General features: G+C 53.1%; 2 protein-coding genes across 4 annotated transcripts in view; one reads left to right on the top strand and one right to left on the bottom strand.

Moving 5' to 3' along the window:
* Nucleotides 1-8,812: 8,812 nt before the first annotated feature.
* Nucleotides 8,813-14,170, bottom strand: PPP1R14A (protein phosphatase 1 regulatory inhibitor subunit 14A). 2 transcript variants are annotated; one of them, XM_055248115.2, is made up of 4 exons: nt 13,721-14,170; nt 10,456-10,536; nt 9,862-9,894; nt 8,813-9,018 (listed from the first exon to the last, which is right to left on the bottom strand). In XM_055248115.2, exons 1-4 carry the CDS (start codon nt 13,919-13,921, stop codon nt 8,890-8,892), a joined length of 444 nt encoding a protein of 147 aa, XP_055104090.1. In that variant the 5' UTR covers nt 13,922-14,170; the 3' UTR covers nt 8,813-8,889. The 2 variants fall into 2 exon arrangements, with proteins under 2 accessions (XP_055104090.1, XP_055104091.1); XM_055248116.2 differs by lacking the exon at nt 10,456-10,536 and having other exon boundaries at nt 13,721-14,011.
* A 7,337-nt stretch (nt 14,171-21,507) lies between these two features.
* Nucleotides 21,508-24,919, top strand: part of SPINT2 (serine peptidase inhibitor, Kunitz type 2) — a 28,883-nt gene continuing 25,471 nt past the window's right edge. Inside the window, exon 1 of one of the 2 annotated variants that reach the window (XM_055248112.2) lies at nt 21,508-23,335. In XM_055248112.2, coding sequence (XP_055104087.1) covers nt 23,230-23,335 — 106 coding nt within the window. In that variant the 5' untranslated portion in view covers nt 21,508-23,229. The remainder of the gene's footprint in view (nt 23,336-24,919) is intronic. The other variant, XM_055248114.2, reaches the window with a different exon arrangement.

Here is a 24,919-nt window from a genome sequence, read left to right as displayed (position 1 = left end):
ATGAGGTCAGGCGATCGAGTCCATCCTGCCTAACACGGTGAAACCCCGTCTCTACTAAAAATACAAAAAATTAGCCGGGCTTGGTGGCGGGCACCTGTAGTCCCAGCTACTCGGGAGGCTGAGGCAGGAGAATGGCGTGAACCCAGGAGGCGGGGCTTGTTGTGAGCTGAGATCGCGCCACTGCACTCCAGCCTGGGCAACAGACCAAGACTCCATCTAAAAAAAAAAAAAAAAAAAAAGAATAATGGCCTCCAAGGCTGGGCGCGGTGGCTCACGCCTGTAATCCCAGCACTTTGGGAGGCCAAGGCGGGTGGATCACATGAGGTCACGAGTTTGAGACAAGCCTGGCCAATATGATGAAACCCCTTCTCTACTAAAAATACAAAAAAAGTTAGCCGGGCGTGGTGGTGCATGCCTGTAATCCCAACTACTCAACAGGCTGAGGCAGGAGAATTGCTTGAACCCAAGCAGCACAATCTCGGCTCACTGCAACCTCCGCCTCCCAGGTTCAAGCAATTCTCCTGCCTCAGCCTCCCAAGTAGCTGTGATTACAGGCATGCACCACCACACCCTGCTAATTTTTGTATTTTTACTAAAGATGGGGGTTTCACCATGTTGGTTAGGCTAGTCTCGAACACCTGCCCTCAGGTGATCCACCCACCTCAGCCTCCCAAAGTTCATCTGGAATTTTGATGAAGATTGCTGTGGGCAGGCGCAGTGGGCAGCAGCGAGACTTCGTCTAAGGAAAAAAAAATTAGGTGTGATGGCACGTGCCTGTAGTCCTAGTTACTCGGGAGGCTGAGGCGAGAGGATCACCTGATCTCAGGAGTTTGAGGGTGCAGTGAGCTATGATGGTTCCGCTGCACTCCAGCCTGGGCAACACAGTGAGACCGTGTCTCAAAAAAAAGTTCTGCCCGTCAACCAATGAGTGCATAAAGGAAATGTGGTACATATACAGCCATTAAAAGGAATGAAATTATGTATTTTGCGGCCACTTGGATGGCGCTGGAGACATTATTCTTTTGTTTGTTTGTTTGTTTGTTTGTTTGTTTGAGATGAAGGTCTCACTCTGTGGCCCAGGCCGGAGTGTAATGGTAGGATCTCTGCTCACTGCAAACTCTTGGGCAGATCATGAGGTCAGGAGTTCGAGACCAGCCTGGCCAACATGTCGAAACCCCGTCTCTACTAAAAATACAAAAGTTAGCCGGGCGTGGTGGTGCGCGCCTGTAATACCAGCTACTGAGGAGGCTGAGACAGGAGAATCGCTTGAACCCGGGAGGCGGAGGTTGCATTGAGCCGAGATCATGCCACTTCACTCCAGCCTCAGTGACAGGGCGATTCTTGGTCTCAAAACAAACAAACAAACAAAAACCACTTCAAGCCGGGCATGGTGTGGGTGCCTGTAGTCCCAGGTACTCAGGAGGCTGAAGCAGGTAGGATCGCTTGAACTCAGGATTTCCAGGCCGCAATGAGCTATCATAGTGCTGCTGTGCTCCAGCCTGGGTGACAGAGCAAGACCCCTTATCTAAAAAAAAAAAAAAAAAAAAAAAAAAGATAAGAAAACAAAACAGCCGGGCGCGGTGGCTCAGGCCTGTAATCCCAGCACTTTGGGAGGCCGAGGTGAGTGGATTACCTGACGTCAGGAGTTCGAGACCAGCTTGACTAATATGGTGAAATCCCGTCTCTACTAAAAATACAAAAATTAGCCGGGCACGGTGGTGCATGTGTAATCCCAGCTACTCAGGGGGCTGAGGCAGGAGAATCGCTTGAACCTGGGAGTTGGAGGTTGCAGTGAGCCGAGATCGCGCCATTGCACTCCAGCATGGGCGACAAGAGCAAAAACTCCATCTCAAAAAACAAAGAAACAAAACAAAACAAGAAAAGTAAAAAGGAGAAACGAAAATAAAAACAAAACAAAAAAATAAATAAAATAAAAATAAAACCAATTCACATAGCCACGAGGGGGCGCTGAGGCCTCACGTCCACACGTAGAGGGCGGCGGTGCTTGGAGACAACGTGGCCACCTGGGAGTACGGTTCTTGGGCAAGCGCCTACTGTGCGCCCGGCGCCGTTCTACACAGAAACACAGCGCTACTCAAGGTAGGCGAGGAGCTAATATTCCGAAGATGGTGGTGGGGGGCGGTGAACAGACAATAGAATAGACAGACCAGAGTGTAATAACTTTTTTTTGGGATAGGGTGTTGCTCTGTTTCCCAGGCTGGAGTGCAGTGGCGCAATCATAGCTCACTGCAGCCTCAAACTCCTGGGCTCAAGCAATACTCCCACCTCAGCCTCCAGAGTAACTAAGAACACAGGCGCGCACCACCACGTCCAGCTAATTTTATTTTTTGTAGAGACAGGGTCTCCCCTGGGTTGGTCTGGAACTCCTGGCCTCAAGTGATCCTTCTACCTCGGCCACTCAACGTGCTAGGATTACAGGCATGAGCCACCACGCCTGGCCAATAAATTCTATAAAAAATAAATAAATCAGCAGGGCACGGTGGCTCACGCCTGTAATCCCAGCACTTTGGGAGGCCGAGACAGGTGGATCATGAGGTCAGGAGTTCAAGACCAGGTTGGCCAGGATGGTGAAACCCCCGTCTCTACTAAAAATACAAAGAAATTAGCTGGGCGTGGCGGCAGGCGCCTGTAATCCCAGCTACTCGTGAGGCTGAAGCAGAGAATTGCTTGAACCCAGGAGATGGAGGTTGATTGAGTCGGGATCACGCCACTGCACTCCAGCTTGGGCAACAGAGTGAGACTCCGTCTCCAAAAAAATTAAAATCAATCAATCAAGTGACAGGATAGTGACTGAGGGTGCTCCTTAGATTAGGTGCTGCAGAACACCTCTCTGAGATGACATCTACATGACGGTGAGGATGAGAGAAACCTGGGGAGAACTGCAGGCAGAGGCAATGTGGCCATGGATCAAGGAGGGGGCAGCAGGTGGGTCTGAGGACGGGAGAGAAGCTGGTGTGGGTGAGGGTCAGACAGCAGAGGGCTGAAGGCAGGAAGGTGACAGGGCGCAGTGTGGCCAGGAGGACTACCAAGGAAAGGCTGTGAAAAGTGGTGACATGAAATGTCTTCAGGATGGGTTTTTTTATTTTTTATTTATTTAGTTTTTTTGAGACGGAGTCTCGCTCTGTCGCCCAGGCTGGAGTGCAGTGGCGCGATCTCCGCTCACAGCAAGCTCCGCCTCCCAGGTTCATGCCATTCTCCTGCCTCAGCCTCCTGAGTAGCTGGGACTACAGGCACCTGTCACCACGCCCGGCTAATTGTTTTGTATTTTTAGTATAGACGGGGTTTCACCTTGTTAGCAGGATGGTCTCGATCACCTGACCTCGTGATCGCCCGCCTCAGCCTCCCAGTGTTGGGATTACAGGCGTAAGCCACTGCGCCCTGCCTTTTTTTTTTTTTTTTCCGAGATGGAGTCTCACTCTGTCACCCAGACTGGAGTGCAGTGGCATGATCTCGGCTCACTTCAACCTCCGCCTCCTGGATTCAAGCAATTCTCCTGCCTCAGCCTCTGGGGTGGTTGGGACTACAGGCATGCACCACCACATCCGGCTATTTTTTTTTTTTTTTTGTATTTTTAGTGGACACGGGGTTCCACCACATTGGCCAGGCTGGTCTCGAACTCCTGACCTCAGGTGATCCTCCTGCCTCGGCTTCCCAAATTGCTGGGATGACAGGCATGAGCCAGCACGCCTGGCCCAGGGTGAGTTGTTAAATGGCCGGCAAGGCGTCTCACGCCTGTCATCCCTGCACTTTGAGAGACTGAGGCGGGAGGATCACTTGAGCTCAGGAGTTTGAGAACAGCTTGACCAACATAGTGAGACCTCATCTCTACAAAATATTTAAAAATTATCTGGGCATAGTGTTGCACACCTGTAGTCCCAGCTATGTGGGAGGCTAAGGCAGGTGGCTTGCTTGAGCCCAGGAATTAGAGGCTGCAGTGAGTTATGACTGCACCATTGCATTCCAGCCGGGGTGACAGAGTGAGACTCTGTCTCTAAAAAAAATAAAATAAAATAAAAAAAGCAAAGAGTAATGTTAGGAATGTCTGCCTTGTTGGTACAAAAGGGGTGACTAGAACATAGCTTCACACTTGTTTGTATTTGCAGAAAAAAATATTGCAGTAATACTAAGAAATTGATTTTCTTTTTAAAATGGTGACCTTTGGAGGAAAGAGGAAGAGAGAACAGGGTGGATGGAGCTTAGGGTGAGAGTGAGAAAAGGCGTTGTCTGGCTGCTGAGTGGGAAACGGACCACAGACGGTGGGAGGCAAGGAGCCAGACAGGTGGGGAAGTGAGTGTGGCTACAACGGAGGCGGTGGGGGGGGGCATGGTGGGTCAAGTACACTGCGTCTTTTGGGGCTTTTTTTTTTGGTGGGGGGGTGGAGTTCCACTCTTGTTGCCCAGGCTAGAGTGCAATGGCGTGATCTTGGCTCACTGCAACCTCTGCCTCCCAGGTTCAAGCTATTCTGCCTCAGTCTCCTGACTAGCTGGAATTACAGGCAAGTGCCACCACGCCCAGTTATTATTATTTTTTGTATTTTTAGTAGAGATGAGGTTTCACCATATTGGCCAGGCTGGTCTCGAACTCGTGACCTCAGGTGATCCACCTGCCTCAGCCTCCCAAAATGCTGGGATCACAGGTGTGAGCCACTACTCGTGGCCCCTTTGGGGCTTTTCTGTATCTGAAGGCCTGTGGTTCAGTGTTCCCAAGGGACTTCCTGCTGGCCAGAAATGGTGACCATAGGAGCTAATGATTAGTCCCCTCCTCACAATGACAGGGTTGATAACAATGCTTACCATGTGCCTGGTCCTAGCCTATTCTCTGCATTTAAACCTCACAACAGGCTGGGCGCGGTGTCTCCCACCTGTAATCCCAGCACTTTGGGAGGCTGAGGCGGGTGGATCGCTTGAGCCCAGGAGTTCGAGGCCAGCCTGGGCAACATGGTGAAATCCCGTTTCTACAAAACATACCAAAATCAGCTGGGCTTGGTGGTGCATGCCTGTAATCCCAGATGCTTCGGAGGCTGAGGTAGGAGGATCATTTGAGCCCCTGAGGCAGAGGTAGCAGTGAGCCAAGATCACACCACTGTACCCCAGTGTGGGTGGCAGAGTGAAACCCTGTCTCAAAAAACAAAATAAAGCAAAACCTTGCAATAATCTCTGGAGGTAGGTACTATTAAAATCACCTTCATTTTATAGATGTGGACACAGACACAGAGAGGTTAGGTTACTTTCTCAAGATCACACAGCTAGGAAGTGGCACTTGAATGTTGGCAGTACCCCAAAGTCCACGCTCTTAACCACTAACCACTGTGGTGTTTCCCGATTCTTTTCCTTTTTTTTTTTTTTTTTTTTTTTTGAGACGGAGTTTTGCTCTGTTGCCCAGGCTGTAGTGCAATGGCCTGATCTCGGCTCACTGCAACCTCCGCCTCCTGGGTTCAAGCGATTCTCCTGCCTCAGCCTCCCCAGTAGCTGGGATTATAGGCAAGCGCCACCACACCCGGTTAATTTTGTATTTTTAGTAGAGATGGGGTTTCTCCATGTTGGTCAGGCTGGTCTCAAACTCCTGACCTCAGATGATCCACCTGCCTTGGCCTCCCAAAGTGCTGGGATTGCAGGCCTGAGCCACCGCATCCGGCCCTTTTTTTTTTCTTTTTTTTTTTGAGACACTGCTATGTTACCCAGGCTGAATGCAGTGGTGTGATCGACCTCCTGGGCTCAATCCTCTGACCTTGGCTGGGATTACAGACTTAAGTCACTCCGCCTGGCCTCCCAGTCCTTCACTGTAGCATTGTTCTCAGTTAATTGTATTGCCCTTTAGATTGGTTATCTCCAAGGATTGCGAGCAATCAGTAAGACCTTAGTATGAATTAGCCAATATTTTCCCATCACTGAACAATAGCAATTGTTGCTGTGGTTTAAAGGGATCCTGTAGAGCAGGAGTTAAATAGTTGGGCTCTGGAGTCATAATGCCTGGGACTGAAGCCCAGCGCCACCATTTCCCAGCCATGTGACTTTGAACAAGTGACATCCCTAATCTGGGCCTCTGTTTCCTCATCTGCAAAATACCCATTTTCCAGATGAGGATACTGAGGCCTAACACATGGCACACCTGGGTTTTGAGAACATACCGCCTCCACCAGGACGAGGAACTCAAACGAGGTTCTGTGAGAGGGAAGTAGAAGGGGTTCTGCAGGCCCAAGTGTGGTGTTCTAGGACACAGGCCCAGGAGCTGGGATGTCAGCAGGAGGGACTTGCCCATTCTCTATACAGTGTGGAGGAAAGGGAGCACTGGAAGCCTGGGGTCCATCTGCACAGAGACAGCAAGGTCACCTGAACGGCTGGACAGGCCAGGGTGCTCCTGGATGCTCCTCCTCAGGGGGCTCTTCTCTTCCTACCAGACTGGAGCTCAGACACCCGGGATAAGTGCTTAATCCTGGCGGGGCCACTTGATGGCACAGGTGGGGACAGGGCCCTGGGGCCCCAACTTCAGTCAGTGGAGGCCAGGTGGGAGATATACTTTGTCCTTGGTGAGACAGCCCAGCTCTGACCCTGCCCTGGTCCTAAGCACGGCCACAGCCCCACCCCAGCTCCTGATATACACACCTGGGACCACTGGTCCAACCAGAACCATTAAAGTGTTGGAATAGGCCAGGCACGGTGGCTCACACCTGTAATCCCAGCACTTTGGGAGGCCGAGGCAGGTGGATCACGAGGTCAGGAGTTCAAGACCAGCCTGGCCAAGGTGGTGAAACCCTGTCTCTACTAAAAATACAAAAATTAGCCAGGTGTGGTGGTTCATGCCTGTAATCCCAGCTATTCGGGAGGCTGAGGCAGAAGAATCACTTGAACCCAGGAGGCAGAGGTTTCAGTGAACTGAGATCGCGCCACTGCACTCCAGCCTGGGTGACAGAGCAAGACTCAATCTCAAAAAATGAAATAAAATAAAATAAAACAAAATGTTGAAATATAGGCCAGGCCTAGTGGCTCACGCCTGTAATCCCAGCACTTTGAGAGGCCGAGGCGGTCAGATCACCTGAGGTCAGGAGTTCAAGACCAGGCTGACCAACATGGTAAAACCCTGTCTCTACTAAAAATACTAAAAATTAGCCGGGCATGGTGGCATATGTCTGTAATCTCAGCTACTCGGGAGGCTGAGGCAGGAGAATCGCTTGAACCCAGGAGGTGGAGGTTACAGTGAGCCGAGATCGCACCATTGCACTCCAGCCTGGGCAACAAGAGCAAAACTTCATCTTTAAAAAAGAAAGAAAAAAAAAAGACAATGTTGAAATAGAGGGGCTGGGCGTGGTGGGTGAATTGCTTGAGCCCAGAAGTCCAAGGCCAGTCTGGACAACATAAGGAGACCTCATCTCTACAAAAAAGTAAAAAAATAGCCAGCCATGATGGCTCACACCTGTAATCCCAGCACTTTGGGATGCCAAGTTGGGAGGATTTATTGAGCCCAGGAGGTCAAGGCTACAGTGAGCTATGATTGCACCACTGCACTCCAGCCTGGGTGACAAAGTGAGGCTCTGTCTCTAAAATAAAATTAGGTCAGGCACAGTGGCTCACCCCTGTAATTACAGCACTTTGGGAGGCCGAGACAGGCTGATAATTTGAGCCCAAGAGTTTAAGACCAGACTGGGCAATACAGCAAGATCCCGTTCCTTAAAAAAAAAAAAAAAAAAAAAGCCGGGCATGGTGATGTATGCCTGTAGTCCCAGCTACTTGGGAGGCTGAACTGAGAGGATCACCTGAGCCTGGGGAGGTCAAGGCTGCAGTGAGCCAAGATTGCACCACTGGACTCCAGCCTGGGTGACAGAATGAGACCCTGTCTCAAAAAACAAAATCATTTTTTTAAAATAATAAAATTAAAAAACATAAAATACAATTTTTTTAAAAAGCCACTACCCACTTTTTGATGGCCCAGCTGCTCCCTTGGGACCCTCCAGGCCTCTCCATGCCCCAGCATGAAAGGATTAACCTGGGTTCAATAGGGGGCTTCCCTGACCCAGCTCTGGGGGCCATTGTCCTTCCTGACTGGTGGATGGCCCTGGGAATATTTGGTGTTTTCCCTGGCTCTGCCCCAATATCAATCCCTCCACCCATAAGTTCAGAGTCTTCAGAGAGGAGTATCCATTTCACAGAACTCCTATGCATCCTTCAAAGCCTACCTTAATGTCACTTCCTTCAGGAGGCCCTCCCAGATTTCTTCACCACCCCCAGAGTGAATAGCTCCCTCCCCTCTGCCAAGCTCCCAGGTATCTTGAGCCATTCAGCACATCTTGCTCTGATCCTCACACTCAGGCCCTTCTCCCCGCATAGTGTGTGAGCACCTTGATGCCAGAGACCATCTTCCTCTCATCTTTGCAGCCTCAGTACCAAGGGCCATTATAAGCACAGTGCAGATTTCATGGAGTGGCTGAATGATTTGTTTGCTGTGTGATCACCTGTACTGAGTCAATATCGGTCACCTTTGGTCATGAGCGTGCCCTTGACCCAGATTCCTGCAGGAGCCCGAATATAGGGGCCCTGCTTGCTGGGACTGGGGATGGGGGTGGGGTGGGGAATTCAAGGGAAGGCGAGGTCTAGGATATAAGTCCCAAGGGCATGGGCTCAGCAGGGCCCGTTCTCATGCTCTCTAGCCCAGGAGGAGTGATTCTCCATCTGGCAGGCCCAGCTGCAGCGCTGGGACAGGGACATGAGCAGAGGCCACAGGAGGAGAGAGGGAGGTTATGGGGGGAGCTAGGGGAAGTCCATGGTAACCCGGGGGGAGGAAAAACAGCCACACAGTGTTATTGTTACAGAACCATTAAATACAACTTATACACAAGCCGGGCGGCGTCCAGCGGGGCAGGAGAGTGCGAGAGGGTCAGGGGTGACCAGTCCGGGCCCGGTCCTGGAGGGGGCTGAGGCTGCCGTCGTGGGAGGGGCTGGGCTGGCGGAGGCCGGGCTGCCTGTGGAGGCCTTGAAGCTTTGCCAGCAGCTCCTGGATGAAGTCCTGAGACAGGGCGGGGGAGCTGAGAACATGGGAACAGCGCGGGGGCACCCCCTGCTCCTGTCCAGCCCAGTCCCTGACCTGGGTGCCTCCTCCTGTTCTCTGATTGTGGGGTTGGGGGAGTTAGGGGCGGAGGCTATAGACATAGAGAGAAAAGTGAGACGGGAGAAAGACAGAGATGGGGAAAGAGCAATGGGAGGGATGGAAAGAAAGAGCTAGGAAGAGAGAGAGAGATCCAAGGAGACAGACACGAAGTGGGGGAGGGGGAGAAACAGATAGACATGTAGAGATAGAGACAGACAGAGACATAAGGACAGAGAAAGAAACAGAGACATGTGGAGACAGGTCCCCAGAGATAGATCCAGGGCGAACAGAAACGCAATGACGTTTGTCCCTAGAGCTAGTTGGAGAAACATGAATAGTTTTCCCTTTTAAAGCAGGGAAGGAAGTGGGAGGGGTTGGGCCGCTCAGCTTCAGGGTCTGGGAGGAGGGAGGGCCCCCAGAGGTGGGGAAGGGAGTCCGGGTGGCGGAGGCAGTGACAGGGGAGGACAGAGGGAGACTGAGCCCAAAGGCTGGTGGCCAAAGGGCAGGCACAGGAGAGGCAGAAACAGGGCAGATGGGGGAGGACAGAATGGAGCCCCCTCAGCAGATGCGGGAGAGAGGGAGAGAGACAAGAAGGACAAAAGACACCCCTGGAGACCAGAAGGAGCTGGGGAGGGCAGGTCAGGGCCGGAGGTGGGGGGGCTGGGTAGTGTTCCCCAGAGACCCTTCTGCCAGCTTCTTCCCCCTCCCCCATCAGAGTACTTGGGGCCCGAACAGGGAGAGAATGAGGGAGAGAAAACTCACTTCCACGGGTTTCCCACACGACTTCAGGAGTCCCTAAAACCCCCAACCAAAGAAAAACAAAAAACAAAAAAAACAAAACAGTAAATGACTAACACCTACTCCTCTCCAGCCCCTTTCCTTCCCCAGCAGCAAGACAAATGGAAGTCAGACTCCAGGGTGGACTGCCCACCAAGCTTTAAGAGAGGAACAGAGCACAAGGTGCATGTGGATAGACTCAGGGCAGGGGTGAGTCACTAGATCCAGAGAGGGTGAGAGGGTCACACAGCACTTCCCTCCTCTAAAAAGGCATAAGCCATAAGCAAGGACATGGCTGCCAAACTGCCTGGGTTCGACGTCCAGCTCTGCTCCTTCTGAGCTGTGTGACGCTGGGCAAGGGATTCAACCTCTCTGGGCCTCATTTTCCTCATGGGGAAAATGGAGCTCACACTAGCGCCTGCTTCGGAGGGTTTTGTGAGGGTTAAGTGAGTGAATACGTGTAAAGCCATCACACCAGTGCCCGGCAGCTAGTGAGCGCTCAGGAAACATGTGAACTATTGCTATTATTTTTAGGGAGGTGCAAAGTAGGGGGCTGGGGGACACTTCCCCCCCACCTACCTGGATTTTCCGGCTTCTCTCCTCTTCACTCTCTAACTCCAACAATTCGTCAATGTTGATCTCATCGGGCATGTCTGCCTCCTAGGGCCAGGGAGGCAGGGGTGCTTAGGATCCCCTTCCCTCCCTCCCTCGCCTTTGTCCAGGGCTCTGCAGGAGCCCCACCGGCCCCAGGGCCCAGCTGGCGGGTTCTGGAGCATTAATGTGGCAGTCAGGGACAGCACTGCCAAGGCGGGACATCTGGGTGTTGGGGGTGGGGGTGACAGATGGGCTGAGAGAGCCCCGGGGCCCTGTACCAGCCCGATGCCTGGACCCATGGGCCCCGGCAGCCTCGGGGCTGGCACGGGTCTCTCGCCTTGGCTCTAGTTCCCACAGAGGAAAACAGGCCTAGTGGAGTCCTGGAATGTCAGATTCTGGGATTCGGGAGAGGGGCTGGCTTCTGCCCTTTCAAGGAAAAGTCTTAGCACTAGGTGCGGGGGAGGAGAGGCTGGCAGCCAGCAGCCAGCTGGGGCGGCCCCTTCCCCCAGGGGACAGGAAGGGAGGGGACAGCTTGGGCCAGCCCCCAGGGGGCCAAAATGCAGCCTGGTGAGACCGGAGGGAGGGCCACCGAGGCCCCTCGAGGTGGGTGGGTGGGATGAGTCATGGCTCAACTCAGCTGCTAAGAGCGGGGCACTGAGTATGGCCTCTACAGGCAGTGGCCCAAGCACAGGCTGGCTCAGTACCCCTGCTGGGAACAGGACCCAGCTGTCCCCAGCTGTCGAGGGAGCAAGAGAGCCTTGGGGTTATGAATCCTTTCCTCCCCAACCCAAAGTCCGGCTGTTGGCTTCAGGCCTGGGGCTTCAGGGCTGGATGGTCCTGGTTCATGTGTGGTGAAGGGGCTTCAGCAAGGACACAGGTATGCGAGTCTCTGCCAGGGCCACAGCCTGATGCCAAGGGCCTGGGGCTGGCTGAGCTGCAGAGGGACCAGGCATCGTGCAGTGGCTTCGTATAGTGGCCTGTGGTCCTGCAGGTGTGAGGTGTGTGGCTCTGGCTTGGGTGTGGGACACATCAGCATGTGGGGCCCACCACCCAAAAATGGCCTCATAGATGCCACCTGCCACTAGCAACCAGATTGGTTCACCCGTATGGGCCCAGGTGTGAGTCTGAGAACAGAGGGACTGCATGTCACTGTGGGAGAAGGGCTGTGCCTTCCACCATTGTCGCACCATGAAGAGGAGGACTCATAGGTCCTGTGTACACTGTAGCATACAGAAGTCACAGAAGACCAGGCGCAGTGGCTCACGCCTGCAATCCTGACATTTTGGGAGGCCAACAAGAGAGAATTGCTTGAGCCTAGGAGTTCAAGATCAGCCTGGGCAACATAGCGAGGCCCAGTCTCTTTTTCTTTTTTCTTTCTTTCTTTCTTTTTTTTTTTTTTTGAGAGAGAGTCTCCTTCTGTCACCCAGGGTGGAGTGCAATGATGTGATCGTGGCTCACTGCAACCTCCGCCTCCCCGGTTCAAGTGATTCTCCTGCCTCAGCCTCCCAAGTAGCTGGGATTACAGGTGCCTGCCACCATGCCCGGCTAATTTTTGTAATTTTAGTAGAGACGGGGTTTCACCATGTTGGCCAGGCTAGTCTCAAACTCCTGACCTCAAGTGATCTGCCCACCTCGGCCTCCTAAAGTTCTGGGATTACAGGCGTGAGCCACCGTGCTCAGCCAGTGAGGCCCCACCTCTAAGGAAAAGAAAAAAGAAGTCACTGAAAGTGTGACTTCAAGCAGAAACTCAAGTGATGAAATACCTGTGTCTGTCAATACATGTAGCTGTGGCTTAGGCTCTTGTGTGCCTGTGAGCAGCAGTGGGTTCTGCGGTTGGATGTCCACCTGTTCCTATAGCTTACAGTTTGTTTGTTTGTTTGTTTGTTTGTTTGTTTGTTTGTTTGTTTTGAGATGGAGTTTCGCTCTTGTTGCCCAGGCTGGAGGGCAATGGCGGGATCTCGGCTCACCGCAACCTCTGCCTCCCGGGTTCAAGTGATTCTCCTGCCTCAGCCTCCCGAGTAGCTGGGATTACAGGCATGCGCCACCACACCCGGCTAATTTTGTATTTTTTAGTAGAGACGGGGTTTCTCCATGTTGGTCAGGCTGGTCTCAAACTCCTGACCTCAGGTGATCCGCCCGCCTTGGCCTCTCAAAGTGCAGGGATTACAGGCGTGAGCCACCGCGCCCGGCACTTACACAGTTTTATGTCTGGGTGTAGTTATAAATTCTGTTGGGTTTTGTTTGTTTTTGAGACACGGTCTCGCTCTGTTGCCCAGGCTGGAGTGCAGTGGCGCAATCTTGGCTCACTGCAACCTTGGCCTCCCAGGCTCAAGCAATCCTCCCACCTCAGCCTCCTGAGGAGCTGAGATTACAAGTGCGTGCATGCCACCACGCCCAGCTAAGTTTTAAGATTTCTGGTAGAGACAGGTTTTCCCCATGTTGCCCAGGCTGGTCTTGAACTCCTGACATCAAGCAATCCTCCTGCCCCGGCCTCACAAAGCGCGTGAGCCACTGTGCTGGGCCAATTTCTGTTGTTTTATGTCTTTGAGTGGCTGTGGATCAGCGCTTGTGCTTGAAGGTGGTCATAGTTTTTTCTTTAGGAGATAAGGAAGGGCCATAACTTGAGTCATTTTGTGTTCCAGTGGGGTTGTGCTGTGTCTGCCTACGGCTGTGGCCCACGCCGCTGTGTCTGCGGGTGGCTGTGGCTGTAGCATATGTTGAACTGTAGGTGACCCCCCCACCCGCCCCCGCTTGTGTCTTTGTGGGTTTGTACATGGCTGTTACTTCTGGGCTGTGTCCTTGAGTAGCTATAGCTTCCTTCACTGTGCACATCTGTGTCTGCTTTTGCTTCCTTTGCCGTGGGTCTCTGTGTGGCTGTATCTCCCCTGTCACCATGTCTATGTTTGGCTTTATGACACCCCCCTTCCCCCACTCTTTCTCCAGACGTGGCGATTTCAGCTCAACTTAGCTTCCTCCCTCCTCATATGCTAAACCCCTGGCCCTCCCCAGGCGTTTGGACGTATCTCTGGAGACCCAGGTGTTTGTGTGTCGCTCTCGGTGTGTCCACAAGCACGATGCCATAGGGCACGGACGGTCAGGCCAGTGAGTGCTCGGCCCTGGGACCCTCATCCTCTTGTGCAGACCAGGCTGGCCGTGCACCAGCGAGTGTGCACCGAGACCCCAAGGGCTGGGGTCTCCGCGCCCGGGCTCTATCTGTCCCCGACCACCCCCGAGCCCTCCCTGGGCTCACCATGCCGCGGTACAGCTCCTCTAGGCGCCCGTCGATCCACTTCTCCACGTCCAGCCGCCGCTGCAGCTCCCGCCGGTCATACTTGACGGTAACGCGCGCGTGCCGCTTCTGCAGCCCCCCGGGACTGCCTCCTGGCCCGCGGGCCCGCGATGGAGACTGCAGCTTGCTCAGCACGCGCTTGCCCAGCCGCTGAGCTGCCATCGCGCTGCTGGACCCAGCCTGGCCCGGCGCTGTGCGCCTTCGCCTCGGGCCCCGGGTGCTTCTTACGGGCCGGGGCGGGGCTAGCTGGGGGCGGGGGCTCGGGCTCGTCGGGAGGTCTGCCCCGCCCCGGCCACCCCGGCCTCAGTTTCCCCATCTGCAGTGCGAGAGTAGGCCGCTGCGTCGGCTTGAGGCACGCAGTCGCTCGGGGTTCAGGTATGCGCGGGGACCCAGAGCCCCGGGCGGGTCCCTGCATTGGGGGCTCCCGGGCCGGGATCCCGTGGGGCGGGGGCCCAGGACAGACACACGGGACCCGGCCTGTCTGCGCCCTCTGGCGGTGGCGGGGGGGTGGTGCGGGAGCGCCTGCGCCGCCGTCGCTGTAGGAGGTCGAGCGGTCACTTGTTCCTTCGTTCATTCATTCACTCATCCATTCATTTGTGTTTTTTTGTTTGTTTTTTTTTTTTGTTTTTTTTTTTTTTGAGATGGAGTCTCGCTCTGTCGCCCGGGCTGGATGCAGTGGCACGATCTCGGCTCACTGCAAGCTCCGCCTCCTGGGTTCACGCCATTCTCCTGCCTCAGCCTCTCCGAGTAGCTGGGACTACAGGCGCCCGCCACCACGCCCGGCTAATTTTTTGTATTTTTAGTAGAGACGGGGTTTCACCGTGGTCTCGATCTCCTGACCTCGTGATCCGCCCGCCTCGGCCTCCCAAAGTGCTGGGATTACAAGCGTGAGCCACCGCGCCTGGCCCCATTTGTTTGTTCACTCATTCCGTTCAACTAATTTTTTTTTGAGTCGGTGTCTCTCTGTCGCCCAGGCTGGAGTGCAATGGCGCGATCTCGGCTCACCGCAACGTCCGCCTCCCAGGTTCAAGCGATTCTCCTGCCTCAGCCTCTGAAGTAGCTGGGATTACAGGGATGCACCACAACACCCGGCTAATTTTTGTATTTTTAGTAGAGACGGGGTTTCGCCATGTTGCCCAGGCTGGTCTCGAACTCCTGACCTCTAGTGATCTGCCTGCCTCCGCCTCCCAAAGTGCTGGGATTACAGGCGTGAACCACCGCCCCTGGCCCCATTCAACGAATATCTATTAAGTATCCACGCTATACCAGACACTGCTTTACCCTCCAGGGATAGAGCAGGGAACAAAACAAGCCCAGTCCCACGCATTTGACAGTTGTAGCCGGGACACACGAGAAACACAGTAAGTACGGTATTATACAGCTTATTATCATATAAGTGCTTTGTAGAAATATAAAGCAGAAAAGGAGAAATGGAGTGAGGGTAGGGTTGCAACTTTAGCGAGGGTGGCCAGGGAAGTCCCTTACTTCAAAACAGTCTTCCCACTTCTAATTATAAGCAGCAAGAATTATACTTTAAAATTTAAATGTGGCTGGGTGCAGTGGCTCACGCCTGTAATCCCAGAACTTTGGGAGGCCAAGGCGGGTGGATCACGAGGTCAGGAGTTCAAGACCAGCCTGGCCAACATGGTGAAACCCTGTCTCTACTAAAAATACAAAAATTAGCTGGGCATGGTGGCACATGCCTGTAATCCCAGCTACTCAGGAGGCTGAGGCAGGAGAATCGCTTGAACCCGGGAGGCGGAGGTTGCGGTGAGCCAAGATAGCGCCATTGCACTCTAGCCTGGGCAACAAGAGCAAGACTCTCTCTCAAAATAAATAAATAAATAAAATAATAATAAATAATTTTTTTTTAAAAAGGCCAGGCACAGTGGCTCATGCCTGTAATCCCAGCACTTTGAGAGGCCAAGGTGGGCAGATCATGAGGTCTGGAATTCGAGACCAGCCAGGTCAACATGGTGAAACCCCATCTCTACTAAAAATACAAAAAAAAAAAAAAAAGTTAGCCAGGCGTGGTGGTGTGCACCTGTAATTGCAGCTACTGGGGACGCTGAGGCAGGAAAATTGCTTGAACCCAGGAGGCAGAGGTTGTGGTGAGCCAAGATCGCACCACTGCACTCCAGCCTGGGTGACAGAGCAAGACTCCATCTCAAAAAAAAAAAAAAAAAAAAAATTGTAGAGACATGGTCTCCCTGTGTTGCCTAGGCTGTTCTCTAATTCCTGGGCTCAAGTGATCCTCCCACCTTGGCCTCCCAAGATGCTGGGATTATAGGCATGAGCCACCTCACCCCACCAACCAGCCATAATGTAAAACTTTTGAGTTTCAAAGAACATCATCAAGAAAGTGAAGAGACAACCCATAGAATGGGAGAAAAAAAATTGCAATCATGTCACTCATAAGGTGCTGGGATGAGCCACCACACCTGGCCGAACCGTATACTTTAAAAAGTGAGTTGGGCCAGGCACGGTGACTCACGCCTGTAATCCCAGCACTTTGGGAAGGCAAGGCGGGTGGATCACCGGAGGTCAAGAGTTAGAGACCAGCCTGGCCAACATGGTGAAACCCCGTCTCCACTAAAAATACAAAAATTAGCTGGGCATGGGGGCACATGCCTGTAATCCCAGCTACTCAGGAGGCTGAGGCAGGAGAATCGCTTGAACCTGGGAAGGGCATGTTGCAGTGAGCTGAGATCGCACCATCACACTCCATCCTGGGCAACAAGAGTGAAACTCCATCTCTAAATAAATAAATAAATAAATAAGGGTGAGTTGTATGGTATGTGAGTTATATCTCAATAAGGCTGTTTTTTTGTTTTTGTTTTGGGGCAGAGTCTCACTCTGTCTGCCAGGCTGGAGTACAGTGGCACGATCTCAGCTCACTGCAACCTCTGCCTCCCCGCTCAAGCAATTCTCCTGCTTCAGCCTGCCGAGTAGCTGGGATTACAGGGGTGTGCCACCACGCCTGGCTAATTTTTGTATTTTTAATAGAGACGGGGTTTCACCAGGGGCTGTTCTTGAACTCCTGACCTCAGGTAATCCACCCGCCTCGGCCTCCCAAAGTGCTGGGATTACAGGCGTGAGCCACCCTGCCCGGCATCAATAAACCTGTTTTATTTCAAAATTAAAAACAGGCCAGGTGCCATGGCTCATGTCTGTAATCCCAGCACTTTGGGAGGCTGAGGTGAGTGGATCATCTGAGGTCAGGAGTTTGAGACCAGCCTGACCAACATGGCGAACCCCTGTCTCTACTAAAAATGCAAAAAAATTAGCCAAGCATGGTGGGGCACCCCTGTAATCCCAGCTACTCGGGAGGCTGAGGTGGGAGAATTGCTTGAACCTGGGAGGCGGAGGCTGCAGTGAGCTGAGATCGCGCCATCACACTCCAGCCTGGGCGACAGAGCAAGACCCCATCTCTAAAAAAACAAAAATAAAAAACAACTATCGGCCAGGCGCGGTGGCTCACGCTTGTAATCCCAGCACTTTGGGAGGCTGAGGCGGGCGGATAACGAGGTCAGGAGATCGAGACCACGGTGAAACCCTGTCTCTACTAAAAATACAAAAAATTAGCCGGGCGTGGTGGCGGGCGCTTGTAGTCCCAGCTACTCGGAGAGGCTGAGGCAGGAGAATGGCGTGAACCCGGGAGGCGGAGCTTGCAGTGAGCCGAGATCACGCCACTGCACTCCAGCCTGGGTGACAGAGCGAGACTCCGTCTCAAAAAAAAAAAAAAAAAAAAAACAACTATCCATAGCTCCCCATGGCCTTCAGTCTAAAGGCCAAACTCCTTGGTTTAGCAGTCCCAGCTCTGCTAGGGACAGTCCCATTTCAGCACCTTTCACTCGCAGTTCCCTCTGCCAGGAAGGTTCTTCCCTAGAATATCAGCAGGGCTCACTCCTTCACCTCCCTCCAATGTCACTGTTCAGTGAGGTCTTCCCTGGCCACGATATTTCACACTGCAACTCTCGTGCCCCTCACCCAGCTCTGTTTGATACATAACACTTACCACTTTCTAACATTTGAGATATATATATATATATTCTTTTTTTGAGATGGAGTCTTGCTCTGTTGCCCCAGGCTGGAGTACAGTATTGTGATCTCGGCTCACTGCAACCTCTGCCTCCCGGGTTCAAGAGAGTCCCCTGCTTCAGCCTCCTGAGTAGCTGGGACTACAGTTGTACACCACTGTGTCTGCTTACTTTTTATATTTTCAGTAGAGATGGGGTTTTACCATGTTGGTCAGGCTGGTCTCGAACTCCTGACCTCAGATGATCTGCCCGTCTTGGCCTCCCAAAGTGCTGGAATTACAGGCATCAGCCACCGTGCCTGGCCTCTAACATTATATATAATGTACTCATTTAATATATTGTCCATGCCAGGCATGGTGGCTCACGCCTGTAATCTCAGCACTATAGGAGGCTGAGGCAGGAGGAGCAATTACAGCAAAGATCAGCTTGGGCAACATAGTGAGACCCTGTCTCTACAAAAAAAAAAAAAAAAAAGCCGGGAGCAATGGTACGTGCTTGTAGTCCCAGTTACTCTGGAGGCTGAGTTGGGAGAATCACTTGAGCCCAGGAGATGGAGGACGCAGTGAACTGTGATTGCACCACTGCACTCCAGCCTGGGTGATGGAGTGAGACCCTGTCTCAAAAAGAAAAATGTCATATTTTCTGTTCTGTGCAGTGACAGAAAAAAAAATATTGTCTGTTTCCCAACTAGTAGCATACTAAAGGCAGTGGGACAGGACTGGTCCACTTTGGGTACAAGCAAAAAGAGGGTGCACTGTCTGTAGAGAATTTAAAAATAAAAAGCTGGCTGGGCGCGGTGGCTCACACCTGTAATCCCAGCACTTTGAGAGGCCAAGGTGGGCAGATCACCTGAGGTCAGGAGTTCGAGATCAACCTGGCCAACATGGTGAAACCCCGTCTCCATAAAAATACAAAAATTAGCCGGGTGTGGTGGTACACGCCTGTAATCCCAGCTACTTGGGAGACTGAGGCAGGAGAATCGCTTGAACGCGGGAGGTGGAGGTTGCGGTGAGCCAAGATCGTGCCATTGCACTGCAGCCTGGGCAACAAACAGAGTTGAGACTCCATTTCAAAAAAAAAAAAAAACTGACCAAAAGTTGGTCTAATTTTTATTTTACTTTGCACTGACATTTCTAAACAGTGTCAATGATAAAATAGTCCTCCCCAGAGAAGAAACAGCAACAAAAACCTTCTGGTGGTCTGCTTTCTAAACAATTGATGCAATATAAAAAAGGGGAAAAAAAACAATTGATGCAATTACTGTCAAGTTTTTTGTTTTGTTTTGTTTTTGTTTCATTTTTTGAGACGGAGTTTTGCTCTTGTTGCCCAAGCTGGAGTACAATGGCGCTATCTCAGCTCACTGCAACCTCCACCTCCCAGGTTCAAGCGATTCTCCTGCCTCAGCCTCCTGAGTAGCGTGGATTACAGGCATCCGCCACCACGCCAGACTAATTTTGTATTTTTAATAGAGACAGGATTTCTCCATGTTGGTCAGGCTGGTCTTGAACTCCCGACCTCAGGTGATCCACCCGCCTCGGCCTCCCAAAGTGCTGGGATTACAGGGGTGAGCCACCATGCCTGGCCTACTGTCAAGTTTTGGTTTTTTTTTTTAAGACAGAGTCTTGCTCTGTCACCTAGGCTGGAGGGCAGTGGCGCAGTCTCGGCTCACTGCAACCTCCGCCTCCCGGGTTCAAGCTATTCTCCTGCCTCAGCCTCCCGAGTAGCTGGGACTACAGGAACCTGCCACCACACCCGGCTAATTTTTTTTGTATTTTTAGTAGAGACGGGGTTTCACCATCTTACAGGATGGTCTTGACCTCCTGACCTCGTGATCCACCCGCCTCAGGCTCTCAAAGTGCTGGGATTACAGGCGTGAGCCACCGCACCCGGCCCACGCCCGGCTAATCTTTTGTATTTTTTTTTTAGTAGAGACTGGGTTTCACCGTGTTAGCCCGCATGGGTGTTAGCCCAGATGGTCTCCATCTGCTGACCTCGTGATCCGCCTGCCTTGGCCTCCCAAAGTGCTGGGATTACATGGGATTACAGGCATAAACCATCGCGCCCAGCCCTTTTTTTTTCTTTTCCTTCTTTTTTTTTTTTTTTTTTTGAGACTAAGTCTCACACTGTCGCCTGGGCTGGTGTGCAGTGGGGCGATCTCAGCTTGCTGCAGCCTCCACCTCCCGGGATCAAGCGATTCTCCTGCCTCAGCCTCCTGAGGGGCTGGGACTACAGGTGCGCGCGCTACCACGCCCGGCTAATTTTTGTATTTTTAGTAGAGACAGGGTTTCACTATGTTGGCCAGGCTGGTCTCGAACTCCTGACTTCGTGATCCACCCACCTCGGCCTCCCAAAGTGCTGGGATTACAGGCATGAGCCACCGCGCCTGGCCCCCTTTTTTTTTTTTTTTTTTTTTTGAGAACGAGTCTCGTGTTGTTGCTCAGGCTGGAGTGCAGTGGCACAATATTGGCTCACTGCAAACTCCGCCTCCCGGGTTCAAGCGATTCTCCTGCCTCAGCCTCCCGAGTAGCTGGGACTACATGCTCCCGCCACCACATCTGGCTAATCTTTTTTATTTTTTTTTAGTAGAGACGGGTTTTCACTGTGTTAGCCAGGATGGTCTCGATCCGCTGAACTCGTGATCAGCCCGCCTTGGCCTCCCAAAGTGCTGGGATTACAGGCATGAGCCACTGCGCCTGGCCCTCCTTTTGAGTTTTTGTGTTTAAAGTTCAAAACTGGACAGATGCCGTGGCTCACCCCTGTAATCCCAACACTTTGGGAGGTCAAGGTGGGTGGATCATGAGGTCAGAAGTTCGAGACCAGCCTGGCTAACATGGTGAAACTCCATCTCTACAAAAAATACAAAAATTAGCTGGGCGTGGTGGTGGGTGCCTGTAATCCCAGCTACTCAGGAGGCTGAGGCAGGAGAATCGCTTGAACCCGGGAGGTGGAGGTTGCAGTGAGCTGAGATCGCGGCACTACACTCCAGCCTGGGCAACAAGCGAAACTCTGTCTCAAAATAAAATAAAATAAAATAAAGAAAGAAGAGGCCTATGCCTTCTTCCAAGCCCCGACAGCTCAGCACATACTTCTCTGTTTTCATGCTCAAGCCTGGGTTTAGTGGGCCTGAGTGGCAGTGGGTGATTCAAGTGCTGGGGGAGACCTTTGGCCTCACATTCAGACTCCACCTTGAGTCCCATGACCTCACTGCAAGGTTAGACTTCCATTGTTTATGGTAAACACCATTTCAATAACTCAGTTACAACTCTTTGACTCTTCATGTATTATTATGCTGGGAGGAAGGCTGAAGAGTGGGAGTGGCCCTTGCTTCTGAACACACTATTCTCTTTCCTGCCTGAAGACCTCTGCATTTGCGGTTCCTGATGCTTGGAATGTTTGTCCCTTGGCCCTTATCATCCTTCAGAGCTCATTATCAAAGCCACCCCTCACAGAGCCCTTCCTCCGCCACCCCATTCAAAAGATCTCTTGTTATTTTCCATCCCAGCCCCCGATTCATTTTCTTTCTTTCTTTTTTTTTTTTTGAGGCGGAGTCTCGCTCTGTCGCCTAGGCTGGAGTGCAGTGGCGCAATCTCAGCTCACTGCAAGCTCCACCTCCCGGGTTCACGCCATTCTCCTGCCTCAGCCTCCGGAGTAGCTGGGACCACAGGTGCCCGCCACCAGGCCTGGCTAAGTTTTTGTATTTTTAGTAGAGACGGGGTTTCACCGCATTAGCCAGGATGGCCTCGATCTCCTGACCTCGTGATCCGCCCGCCTCGGCCTCCCAAAGTGCTGGGATTACAGGCGTGAGCCACCGCGCCCGGCCTAATTTTCTGTATAGCACTGTCAAAGTGTTTTCAGGCCAGGTGTGGTGGTTCAGGCCTGTAATACAACACTTTTGGAAGGATGAGACAGGAGGATCCCTTGAAGCCAAGAGTTTGAGACCAGCCTAGGCAACACAGCAAGACCCCTGTCTCCACAAAAAATTTAAAAATTAGCTGGATGTGGTGGCTTACATCTGTAGTCCCAGCTACTTGGGAGGCTGAGGTGGGAGGATCCCTTGAGCCCAGGAGGTCAAGGCTGCAGTGAGCCAAGATCACACCATTGTACTCCAGCCTGGGCAACAAGAGCAAAAACTCCATTTCAAAAAAATAAATAAATAAATAAATAATCTAAAAAAGTGTTTTCAATAATAATGCATTTATTTTGATTACCTTGTTGGCTGTCCTCTACTCGTGTGCCTGCCCCACTCCATTCCCCTTTCTAGAGTCAGTTCACATAACTCCTCTTCCAGGAAGCCCTCTTTGACTCCCAGGCTTGGTCAGGTGTCTTCTCTGGGTTTCCCCAGGGGCTTCCTTCCTCTCAATTCTGATGCTGCCTGTGCTAAGTATTTGTCTCCATATCTGTCCTGAGAACCTTGGAGCCAGGGCCCGGGGCTGTTTTTGCATGGGCCTATCACCTCCTCCAGGAAGCCCTCCTTGGCCCTCTCTCAGGCTGGATGGGAAAGCTATCTGGGATCCCATCATGCCCAGGTTTTCTAGCGATCCAGCCTCTGATCCCTCAGCTTGGCCTTCCCCATCACAGCTTTCATCACTTTGTGCTAAACTTCCGCTATCACTACTCTGGGCCGTTCCTGTTTGGTGACTCAGGGACCAGTCTGGCATGGCCACCGCTGGGTCCCCAGCATTAAGCCCTGGAGCATGAGCCCAGTGAACTTTGAATTCAGGAAGGAATTCACAGGAAAGCTGCGGCGAGGCGGGCAGAAAACCACAGGCTTCCAAGAAACGCGTGTCTGCCGCCCCCTCCTCCCACCCTGAGGCCAGTCCAAGAGCGAAGGCCCTCCTCGGATGTCGTCACCAAGCCCAAGGGAAGGGTGGCAGGTGCTCAGCGGGCAGGCGCCCCGCCCCGCCAGGTTCTGTTGGGGGCGGGGCCCGCACAAGCCCCGCCTCTTCCCCGGCACCAGGGGCGGGCCCAGGTGCGCCCAGGGCGGGGGAGCGGCCGCGCAGGTACCTGCCCTTTGCGCCTGCGCCCAGCTCGCCCTGCCTAGCTAGGTGCGCCCCGCCCCCTGTCTGCTCGGCCACCTTCGGGAGCCGCTTCCAATAGGCGTTGGCCATTGGCTCTGGCGACCTCCGCGCGTTGGGAGGTGTAGCGGGGCTCTGAACGCGCGGAGGGCCGTTGAGTGTCGCAGGCGGCGAGGGCGCGAGTGAGGAGCAGACCCAGGCATCGCGTGCCGAGAAGGCCGGGCGTCCCCACACCGAAGGTCCGGAAAGGCGACTTCCGGGGGCTTGGGCACCTGGCGTACCCTCCCCGAGCGTCCGCACCTGAACGCGAGGCGCTCCAGTGCGCGTGCGCGGCGAGGGGCTTCCCGCACCTGATCGCGAGACCCCAACGGCTGGTGGCTGGTGGCGTCGCCTGCGCGTCTCGGCGGAGCTGGCCATGGCGCAGCTGTGCGGGCTGAGGCGGAGTCGGGCGATTCTCGCCCTGCTGGGATCGCTGCTCCTCTCTGGGGTCCTGGCGGCCGACCGAGAACGCAGCATCCACGGTGAGGGCCGGGCGGGGAGGCAGGAGGCGGGGCGCAGGGGGCAGAGGCTCGGGGGTCAACGGGGGTCTGAGCAGGGAGAACTGGCGGGGGAGGAAACGGGGTTACTTGATGGCGTTCAGCGGGTGTGGTGGAACCAGCCCTGGAGGATTGAGCCTTGAGATTAGGTTTGGGAGCCCTCGAGAGCGAAGACGGGCGGAGGAGCGACGGTTAGGAGAGTTTCCTTCGGGTGGAGGAAGAGTCTAGGGGTATTGACCAAGAAGGCGTGGCACTGCCCCTTCCTGTGGCAAGAACGGGGTGAGGAGCCGAATTGAAGACCAACCTCCTCCTGGCGGTGGAAAGTTCCATGGCCAAAGCCCAGGGAGAGGCCAGGCCTGTGAGATGGTGGGGGTTGGACTGGGTGACCTGGTGGCCGTTTTAGACTCAGGGAAGAAGCCCATCTCACCCCTGCCTCTTTGGAGATTGGACAAGAGCCCCCCCCGAAGTTTTTGTAGTTGAGTTGCAGTAAAGTAGGTGCCCGAGAAGGAGGGAGCAAGAAAGGAAACAAGCGTTGGGGAAGAGGAAGCTCTGCTAAGGTGCGAGAGAGTGTTGGCGTTGAGCAGCTGGTGTTGGGGTCTTTGAATTGGTCCTTAGAAGTCAGTGGTGAATAAAGTGATTTAAACTTCTACACTCTTAAGGAAGTGTGGCCTGAAAGGTCTGTTTGAACAAGTGTTGTTTTAAGCTTAACTGCTTCAGACAAGCACCAGCGGGTTTTGAAAAGAGCTCTCTTGAAAGCAAGAATTCATTGATTCAGCAAAACTTACTGAGGCCCTGCTACGTGTCAGGCACTGGCGCTGGTGATAACAGTTAACTCAGACTAGCTGGGTTCCTGCATTCACAGAGTGGGAGAGGCAGAGCTAGTGAAGGTTTAAAAAGCACTTGCCATGAGATTAAGTTACTGAGAATTAAATGAACCAGGTGAAGTACACCAACAGGGTGATGTAAGATGTTGGGGCGGCTTTGGCTCAGGTAGTCGGGGGAGGTCTCCGTGAGAAGGGTGACATCTGAGCTCTAACATGAAGAAGGAGGAGGCGGTAGCTACACGGAGACCTGGGGGACCAGCGTCCAGTTGCAGGCAATAGAGTACAAAGGCCTTGAAGCTGGAACAAGCTTGGTTGGGTTCAGGGAAAAGACAGAGCCAGCCTGGCTGGCGCTGGCATGAAGGAGGGGAGGACTGGAGGAGGATGGGAGGTGGGAGAGGTAGGCTGCAGCCAGATGGCCTAGGGCGTTATAGACAGGTACTGGTGCTTGAACCCGGGAGGCGGATGTTGCAGTGAGCCAAGATCACGCCACTGCATTCCAGCTTGAGCAACAAGAGTGAAACTCCCATCTCAAAAAAAAAAAAAGAAAAAAAGGCCAGGCAATGTGGCTCATGCCTGTAATCCCAGAACTTTGGGAGGCCAAGGCGGGCAGATCACTGGAGGCCAGGAGTTCAACACCACCCTAGGCAACATGATGAAACCCCATCTCTACCAAAAATACAAAAATTAGCTGGGCATGGTGGTGCGCGCCTGTAGTCCCGGCTACTCGGGAGGCTGAGGCAGGAGA

This window comes from Symphalangus syndactylus, chromosome 17, assembly GCF_028878055.3.
Source record: "Symphalangus syndactylus isolate Jambi chromosome 17, NHGRI_mSymSyn1-v2.1_pri, whole genome shotgun sequence".
NCBI lineage: Eukaryota > Metazoa > Chordata > Mammalia > Primates > Hylobatidae > Symphalangus > Symphalangus syndactylus.
This window is presented reverse-complemented; position numbering and strand designations above follow the sequence as displayed.

Coding starts and splice junctions, on each gene's coding strand:
- PPP1R14A (XM_055248115.2), bottom strand. CDS start 13,921: ATGGCAGCTCAGCGGCTGGGCAAGCGCGTGCTGAGCAAGCTGCAGTCT. Junction 10,537..13,720: donor AGGAGCTGTACCGCGGCATG/GTGAGCCCAGGG, acceptor CCCTGGCCCTAG/GAGGCAGACATGCCCGATGA. Junction 9,019..9,861: donor CGTGTGGGAAACCCGTGGAA/GTGAGTTTTCTC, acceptor GCCCTGTCTCAG/GACTTCATCCAGGAGCTGCT.